Source organism: Cariama cristata, unplaced genomic scaffold (assembly GCF_000690535.1).
Source record: "Cariama cristata isolate BGI_N322 unplaced genomic scaffold, ASM69053v1 scaffold4134, whole genome shotgun sequence".
Taxonomy (NCBI): domain Eukaryota; kingdom Metazoa; phylum Chordata; class Aves; order Cariamiformes; family Cariamidae; genus Cariama; species Cariama cristata.
In genome coordinates this window covers 104,536-114,226 of record NW_009611079.1, presented here as the reverse complement: position 1 = coordinate 114,226, position 9,691 = coordinate 104,536, and the positions used below count along the sequence as shown (strand labels likewise).

The window sequence follows — 9,691 nt, the reverse complement described above, 5'->3', positions numbered from 1 at the left end:
AGGATGCTGCAGCTTGGCCGGCCGCTGGCCGTGCTTCCCCCGCACTGCTGCGCCTTTGGAGAAGGGCTCTCTCTCCGCAGGCTGGCTCCCCTCCCTTCCCTCGCTCCCCTGGGGACCCCGCTTTCCAAGCGAGCCCCTTCTCCCCCCCCCTCGGGGCTGGCTGCTGTGTAGGCGTTTTCCCTTGGTTACCTGGCCGGTCTGCATTTCTAACCTCACGCTGCTGCTTAAAGGACAATTTGCAATGTCAGGGCAGCTTAATCTTTCAGTCACAAATTTTGGCTGCGCATCTCGTGACTGCTGGCTGCAAGCTGTAATTTTCTAAATATATGTATATTATTTTTTGCATTTACAGGCAAGCAAACCAAAGAAAACGGCTTCTTGTCCTCCGATTCTGCTCTCATTTGGGATTTGATTTGCATCATCTCTGAGCCCATTTAAAAAAAAAAAAAAGAAAAGGCAAACCAAACCCACACAAAACATGTTGTGCGGAAGGACTTCCACTCCCTGGCTGTGCTATTAACGTTAGCCATCGGGAAGAGCCTTTGGGGGCTGCAGGATCTCGCCACTCTGATGCTGCTGCTAAAGGTTTTGGTGCAGGGAGACAAAACTGCTGCCTCTTCCATCCACTGATCTCTTAACATCTGCATTTTGCTGCTGCTGTGCTCCGTCTCACACCCTCTCTCCGTGGACTGATTTTTTTTATTTTTTTTTTTTTTTTCCCTTTTTGTGGTGGGGAGGACAAGCGGAAAATCAAGGCATCGCATCGAGAGGAGCGAAATTGCGTTTATATCTTGTGCTCTGGTGGATCTGTTTTGAGGTTAATCTTTTTGGAAAAGAAAACATGACGTCGCCAGCAAAATTCAAAAAGGATAAGGAGATCATAGCTGAATATGACACTCAAGTTAAAGGTAGGAGCGGTTTTATTTTCATCTCTTTTGCTGTTGCAGTCCTGACTTGCAATTGTAGGAGTTTGCAGTAGATGTTTGGGTGGGGAAGGGGGAAATCATTTGCAGATTGCCTGGGATTTGCAGGGCTTTTTCATAATACAATGCTGGATCGGGTTTGCAGTGCTTTTTCTCGTCCCCGTGGGGTGGATTCTTACTATGGTATTGCCGTTTTAAGGTATCAGGGTAAGGGCTTTTTTACGGAATATAACAAATCTTTGAGTTCTGAGAGATCCGTATTTTTCTGTCTGCTGTTCTGAAATATGGCTTTGCATTTGAAATATGAGAGGCGGTTAATTGCTTTTTAATCCTCCTCCCATCAGGGGAATCTTTTAAAAAAATCTGTGTAGTGTCAGAAGAGCATATTTCCACTGCTAGTAATGGGGACTGTGCTGAGGGTCCCTGTAAAGCTGTTTGTGCTAGAAAGTTCCATTATTCAGGATATTGCTCTTGGTGAGTCCATAATATTACTGTCTGGTTTTTCTTACTGTGCTCCTGAGTGTTAACACCTTAAGGTTGCGGGGTGCGTGTGTGTATACACACACGTGTATGCATACATACACAAATGATTAGAACTAATGCATCAGTGTTATTTCCGTCGTCATAAGGAAGGCAATAAAGAGTCAGAGGCATATTTGCAATGGTCCTGCAAGTCTTCTGCAGAATTCAGTTGGCTGGGTTTCAGGCTATCATGTGCCCTAGGTAAAAAAAAAAAAAGAAGAAAGGTGAAATGTCTACTTAGATTCATATTTTTGCAAGTTTTCAAGATAATGCTTATTAAAAAAAATAATTATGGCTTGATATATTACTGTTAGGAAGTTATGAGATTTAGTGATTTTACCTAATCGGTTAAAACTTGCTTGGTATGCTCATAGCATGTAGGAAAGATGGCCTTTGGGCAGGGTTGATTGAGTTAAATCAATATGACTTAAAAAAATGTGATTTAAATCTGAGTAGGAAACCTAGATTAAATCTGACAATTAAAATACTGTTTTGCAATTATGTACTCAGTTATTTTTCCTACTGGGGGGCTGCTCACTGGTTGCAGATCATTAAAACATGTCGTCCTACAAGGTGCATGTCCTACACTGACCCTAGTACTCTGCTCCTAGAAGTAGTTTGGACATTTATGTTACAAATGCTTACCTGAGCAAATATAAAGCTGGGTAGGAGTTTATTTTGATTTTTTTTTTTTTAATTTTTAGGTTCTTAAAGTTAGAAATGGAGAAGAGTGTATTCCTTTTTTAACAGTTTAGTTTCTGTTCCTGTTTTCTAGCTGCCTTTGGAAATGGAAATTGAAGTCAGTGTAAGATTAGAGGCTTATATGTTCTTTCATTATTTACCCCATCAAAATGTGCGTGATAGTTACAAGCTTGTAGTCACAATATTTCTGAATTGAATGCAATAATAAGATACAAGGCTTTAGAATTAGTAAAGCGCATCTTCTCACCTCTCAGTTTTTTCATGCATGAGGAAAGAAAAGAAATCTTTCCTTTTCAAAAAAGAGACCAACAAGCTGGGTAAAATGGAAACGAGCCTTCCCTGTGTGCAGAGACTGCTCCTGCCAAAACGCCGCTCATCTCTTCAGGTGCTTATGCAGAGACCCAGCAATTCGCCTCTGAATGTAGTCCCGAAAGTGAACTGTTGTAGTGGCACATAGGAACATTTTATAAGGCAAAAAATCTATCTTAAACGTGTGAGGTTAAGACGACTGGAACTGTGTAAATGGATCAGGAGGAGCTGGGAGAAGGGGGTTTCCTTCCTGAGTTAGTGGCGAGGGCAGCTCTGAGTTTGTGTCGCGATACGCATCCCTCTCGCGGTTCGGCTTTCCCTGCGCCGGGGACTCCAGAAGTGGCTACCGGGAGGTGCTAATCCATCTCCTGCTCTCCTCTTGAGAGGGAGGTGTGGATGGGCCAAAGAGCTCAAAAATACACATGGCGGTGCGGTAACAGGCCTCTCCCCCATCACCTCATTTGTTTCAAAGCCCAGGGGGGAGCTTCCCTCCTCCACCTGGCTTCAGCCTTTCACAAGCTGCTTTGGCAATGGGGATCATCATCCCTCTGCTTTTAGGGATCACGTTTGGGGGGAGACTTTGAAGTTATACTCTGCTCTTAAAATTTTACGAAACTTGCTTTACATCCCAGAGATGCCCTGGTTCTGAGTTGGATAGTGATGTGGCCCTACAGGGAAGCTCTCACGACTGGTAAGACTTCTCTAATTCCAGCGATGTGCTGGTCTCTCTACCGCTCTGAGAAGATGAGGTGGTACCAAAAGCACACTTAAATCCAAAAGTGTGGTGCTGCCTAATCATTAAATGTACCATGGTCCTCGCATAAAATTTTTGGTGTCCTGATCAAATTCTGACTTTAACTGTGGGAACTGTTTAGAAATGGTGTTAACTCTGATTATGGGTTGTTTGGTATCTTTTCTCTCGTGTTGTGAAATGATACCATGAAGCAGTTGCTGTGGGACTGAGATGAATCAGGTATTGGCATGCTACATAAGTTGTAAGGTATCATCTGTTTCTCAGATGAGAAAACTCTGATATTTTTTACTGGCATTTAGAAATTTACTGCATTTCTTTGCTGTGCTCCATTCTGGCTGTGCGTTGGAAGCAGTGTTTAGAGGTTTCCTTTAAAACCATTAACCCACAAACATGTACTTAAGCACTTAAAGTTATTACTAATGCAATGATTGAGCTTTGTTTAAAAATTTAATAGTCTTAAGTTGTTAATCAAAAACTATTTAAAGAATAGTTTGCTTATGGTTAACATGGTTAATAGACCATTGTTAGGCAAAAATTTTAATTTTCTGTTGCTGAATGAACTCGGTAATTTTTATTGTACAAGGTGCGTAGGGGCGACCAGGTGTTGACAAGTGAAAGTTTTTGTTTTCCCGTGGCTGTGAGCTATTGATATTTGTTGTCTTCTTCCGACTGGCAGATCTTTGCCTCTTTTGGCTTGGAGTTAGCTCTTCCCGTGGTTTGTGCAGGCAGCTATTGGTGGGGGAGATGAACACAAGGATGATGTGAACTTCTGAAGATGAAGACTGTTTACCTCTTACGCATCAAACTTTCTGCGCAGCGGTCAGGGGACGTGGAGGGAGCGATGTGTTTCTTCCCGATTACTGGTGCAGCGTGGCTGAGGACAAGCTTTGTGGTCTGTAGGTCCTGGGGCAGTGCGTCCATCCCTGGAGGTTGCTGGAACCAGACTGGATACAGCCTGGAGTTACTCGGTCTGACCGTACGGCTGCCCACCGCAGGTTGGGGTGCATGACCTCTTGAGCTCCCCCCCCAACCTGAATCGTCCAATGCTCTCTGGTATCTGGAGGTTCATTACAAACTCGCTGTCTTCTGCAGAACTGAATTAACCTACCGAGGTGTCCAGACGGGGCGGCTTTCCTCAAGAACTACGTTCACCTTGAGTCTTTTGCCTTTAGATGATGCAGGCCAATCTGCGCAGTGTTTGGTTGCATGGCTGTGCTATCTGCACTCGAATGCCCCACGCTGTTGGCGAGGAGAGGAGAGGTTGCCAATGTTTGTGGGCTCTTCTTGCAAGACTTGTTGAGAGTGCTCCTCTCTTTGAAGAAACTCTGCAATGGCTGCGTGTCATGCGGTAGGAATTCTCCTGACAAGATGACATGGGGTCGGCAGGGGAGGGAAGTGCTGCTTTGATACGTTTCTGTACCATGTGCTCACAAAGATTATGAGTTCTGTGAAGCTGGAAAGTGAGATTCTGTGGTCTCCATATGGAGCCTTTGATATCTCAAGCTCATCCCCTTGTCTGGATTGTCTCTCCCAATTCCTTTGTGCAAGTTGCGGTAAAGCAGAGATAATTAATTTATGCTGTGCAGTGTGTTCCATGTGAGATTCGGATGCTGCCTATCTGTGCCCGACCAAGGACTGTCAGACTGTTTTTTGGTTTAATGTGTTAAAGTGGAGTGTACATTTGCTGAGGAAAGAAAAGCCAGTGATTTATCTCTTAATTCTTCTTTTCTTCCTCCTCATGTCCCATGAGAGCCTTATATTTAATTAGTTTGTATAAAGCTTCAGTAAATAGCTTCATGGTTTGGGCTACAGAAATTTAATACTGAAATTTTTTACACAGCGAGGGTTTGTAAGCCACTTCTGTCCTTGGGTAGTCTCTAGCAAAGGTTAAAATGCATCTCTTGCAGATCTTGCAGCACAGTCCAAAAAGCGCTAGGAATATGAAAAATAGATGAGGTGGTTTATAGCAGGAGCGAGCACAGCACAGAGGTGGCTCTGTGGTTATTTACCGGAGTGCGTCTTCAACTCAGAGAAGATGCCTGATAAGAAGAACTTTGGGCAAGCCTCCCAGCTGCCATCGGATTCAGGCTGCTATAATGTCTAAAACTTTCTTTTTCCTCTCCCCAAAACTGGTGATAAATTTCAGATAAGTCCCTTTTTCCTCTCTGGATTGAACGGCTGATAGTGTATTTGATCTGATTGTCATCTTTGGCCTTAAATGCTGCTTAAAAATGCCTTAAATGTTGCATACAAACGAAATTTGTATGCTACATCTTCTGAGCACCTTGAGTGATGGTCGGCAGTTTTCAACGCCGGTAGACTCTTGGGAGTGGTACAGACCTTCTCTGTGTGAAAGATCTCAGAAGTGACTGGGTCAGCGGCTGCAATTTTGGGGATAGGAAGTGTGGTGCTTTTGGTGCGATTTGAAACAAAATTGGGATTTCTCTCAAGGGCTGAAAATATTCTTGTTAACACTGCACGTGCAGCACTTGTCTAGAAAGCAGTTGTTTGTAGAACTATCTTTAGAATTTTTAGATCAGTAAATTGAAATCTCTGCAACTTGTTGCTAAACCTGTGCACCTGGGGATTTTCAGTGCGGTTGATGTTACGTATGCACGATGATTTATCTTCTGGGTTCGTCTTCTGTTCGGGTGACCAAGTTGGTCACTGCATGCTATGGCCCTGTGTGCAGATCCCAGCACCACGTATGTGGGCTTTCGAGAGTTACGGCTGAGCTCTTGGCTTTGGCGGTACCTACTTAATACGCCGTGTAAATAGACTTCTCGACCGTGCGCCCTGATGTGGTGGAGTGGAATAGTTTTGAATTTTGAGATTTGAGTTTGTATATATTGGATTACCATTTACATTGAAAATGTAAAACTACCTTTTAAGGGGTTTTTACAGTTAATCATTACTCTGTGCGTGTAAGTGATTCCATTTGTTTGCAACAATGACTTGCTCCAAACTCTGGCTATGGAATTGCTGTAGGTTCATCTGTTTTTCTGCAGTTCTCGATAGTGTTAATCCCTTGAGTTTTGGAGCTGGATTGGGCCAACGGAGCAGCCTGCTGCCAGAAAGGGGGAAGGGGCTATTGGGAGGCTGGTTTGATGTTACAGCAATAGTTTGTATTTCTTTTTTGTCCTATGAACAGTTCCTACTGATGGATTATTAACGAGGCCGGGAAGAGGTGAAAGAATGCGGAGTCTTCCTTCTTTCCTCTCCATCTCCAAAATCCCTCTGTTGCAGATTCATCAAGTATTGCAAGGCTAGAGACCAAAGCTGACCAAAAGACTCAGTCCACTTAAGTGCAGTTTCTTCCAAAAGCAGAAGGAATTGCCAGTGTAACTCCAGTAGGGTTTCTATAAAAAGTTTACTAGTGATAGCCAGTTTTCCCTAACTCCCAACTAAGGGAGCCCCACGACATTTTTCCTTAGCTCTAGATGATTTGCTTTCGTGGTGAGGGTACACATTAGTATCTTTTCCTTTTTCTGTTAGTTAAAAGGCTTGACATTTTCTTTTTTTGTTTTTAATGCTTACTAATTTTTGTCCATTTTGGGAATTTACTTGGAACAACCTATTTGCCTGGTCAACTTTTTCAGCTGTCTTTATGAAGAGTGAAAAATCTAAACCTTCGTTGAGATGGAAAGTATGTTTAAACACATGTTCTTTTGAATAGCTTTTGCTATGCCATGCATAGTTGATATTCATTACTGAGGACTTTATTTAGTTCATTTTTGTATGACTTTTACAGATTTCATGCTTTCTTTTTGAGAATTTCTACAACATCATGGGAGCCCTGCTCTCTGATTATTGTCAATGTTTTGTAGGCGATGTAAGCAAATGCAGAGTTACGGTTTGATTTGCAGAGGGATAAAAAAAGGTATGGGAGAAAATGGGAGAAAGGGTCTTGAGTTCACAGTAATTCCCTCATTAGAGACCATTCTTCATTTCTGCTTTCTCTTTCTCCTTTTCTTCCAAAATAGTGATGTTACAAAAGACAAAACAGGACCTTCTTTTTGTGACATCTCTAGGTAGTGGTCAGTGAAAATGTTGATGTGTTTAAAGTCAGAGAACACACGTGGATATAGAGTAACCGTGTCAAGGAAGCTCAGCTGGTATTTTTTCCAAGTAGATGGTGCAAATGGATTTGGACCATTTAAAATATATTTTGGCCATCGAAGTAACTGTTTACTGTCATTAAAACCTAAAGCTTCTGACTCAGTCGTTTGAGTTGGTATGGTGAGAGTTAATCGTTGCTCGGAAAAAAAAAAGTAAGGGGCTGGGAATTTAAAAAAAAAAAAAATCACTTCCTGTGGCATTCTGAATGTAAAAGGATGATGTGTTTACAAGAGTTAGAGTTGTTAGGGAGTGCTGCTTGCCCGTGATGTTGGGATGGCAGAGTGCCGCCTGGCTGAGCCTGGGTAGGGGTCGGTGGCGGGCAGCACTGCGAGGATGCACGCCCAGCGTTTGCTGTTCTTTAGCCCAGCAAGACAGCAGAAGTGAAAGCAAGTGTAAATGTAAATGTGAGCTGCGCCTGGATGTAAATCTGGGCTGATGCGCCCGGCCCAGCCGTGCGGTTTAACCTAGTGTGCACCCGTCTGTGTGCCGCAGCGCCCTGCGGAGAATAGCGCGGTAAATCTTTGGCGTAAACTACAAGCAGCGAATTCTCAAAACATTCATAGGGTTCCCCCCTCTCCTTTAATGAGAAATTTTTCTCCGACATTTTTTTCTCAAGGTGTTGCGAAATGTGGTGCAGAAATTCTTAAGAGTTTTCGGCTTGCTGCAGAAACAACTTTTGCTTCACATTTATTTCTGTGAAATCGGCTGAATTAGGCCAGGGGAGCTGCTTTATCCTGTGGCACATAAGCAGCTCCTGGCTTTTTGACTCTTGAGAAGGAGCCAAATAAACAGATTAACTCTAAACCAAGAGTGGATTTTAATCTACAGTCATGAAGTGCTGCGGCAGGGTGATTTGGTCAGTCCTACTAATTTTGAAGTGGTTTTTGTTTTCTTTTCTTTTTTATTGTAGGACTTTCCAGGAAGAGCCTTTTGGCTTCCCTTCTTTTAAGTAGGGAAGGGTTTTTGGTTTGTTTTTGTACCGCTGTAGTTGGAGAACGGTTTTCAAGCAGAGTAAGCCATGGAGCTATGCAATTTATAGATAGGGAGTGCTTGCAAATTGAATCTACTTAAAATAACGACAGTTGTTGCCTGGGAATTAGTCCCTGGCTCTTTCTTTGGCCAGCAGTCCGGTCCCACTGCGGGGGCACGCCGGGATGGTCCCGCGGGGAAGGGGGGTTTCTTCCCGACAGACCGGCAGCTGCCAGAACTGCTGAACTGCTCGCCCTGAACAAGTGGATCGATTGTTTTCTACCCAAAGATCCTAAGCCTCAGTCAATCAAAACACTTCTGTGCCATTGGCGGGTTTTCGTAAGGCAAACTGTACAGGGTGATGAATGTGTTCTTATTGCTGTAGCTTTTATTTGCTACCTGAAAAGGGAGAGGATGATCAGCAGCACAAATGAGTGCTTATTCTACAAATGGGGTTGCTTAGAAGATATTTTTTCTGTTTTCTTTGGTTTTTAGCCTCTGCATGGCATGCCCTTGGCATGAGGGAAGGCTGAAAAGCTGCATTTCTTCGCCTGCCGGTCACATCGTCATTGATCCCTGCAGTAAAGGAGAGTATGGGGCTTTAAGCTATTGCTGGGACATGTGAAGGTCCCCCCCGCCGCCCCTCCACCCCAGCATTTGCAGCTTGAGACTTGGTGATGACGGATGGGGTGCCATTTGTTTCTCATTCCTCACCCTCCCGAAAACCCATCCATCCTATTCCACCACTTCTAGGAACAGTGAGGATGGGGCTGCAGATAATGTGGCAAAGGCCAATGTTTTAATCACCCGGCCGTTCTGTTTTTTGTCAGCGAGTGTCTGGATATTGCAATAATAAAGTATGATACTGTCTGCTGCTGGTGGAGGCTTAGTGGTGAGAAATCAAGGAGAAACCCAGTTTGTGTTAGTAAGTCCTTCACAGCAATTGCTCTTTGTTGGTTTAGTGATGTGAATGAAATGAGGTGTAGGGATTGTTGTTTCTCTGTGTCAGCCATTATATTTAGGCATTAATTGATCCTCTCATTCCCCTTCTCAGCAGGGAGGGAGTGATCCATGCAGGGCAGGAGGAAACCAAATTGATGGACAATTTCAAGGAACTTTCTGGGCTGTGGCATGTTACATATGATTGTGCCTTTATTTGGGGAATATTTAAGATGCCTGTTGGATGAAGTTTAAATATAGTGGGATAAATTACTTTTGTGTCTTTGAGGATGCTCCTACTCGTTAGCACTTAATTTGCAAAAAGTGTTACGGGAAATTCCACAAAATCCTTTACATGGGTTAACACTGGAGCAGTGCTCTTGCTATTCTACTGCTAAGAGTATCTGGTATCCAAAACACATTTTATGTGATGTTCTTGCTTTTTGGGGCGGGG

At 43.4% G+C, this 9,691-nt stretch overlaps 1 protein-coding gene across 3 annotated transcripts in view; it reads left to right on the top strand.

Moving 5' to 3' along the window:
* Positions 1-841: 841 nt before the first annotated feature.
* The window catches only part of SRGAP2 (SLIT-ROBO Rho GTPase activating protein 2), a 106,293-nt gene continuing 97,443 nt past the window's right edge, over positions 842-9,691 (top strand). For all 3 annotated transcript variants that reach the window (XM_009698094.1, XM_009698095.1, XM_009698093.1), the window contains exon 1: positions 842-908. In XM_009698094.1, coding sequence (XP_009696396.1) covers positions 842-908 — 67 coding nt within the window. The remainder of the gene's footprint in view (positions 909-9,691) is intronic.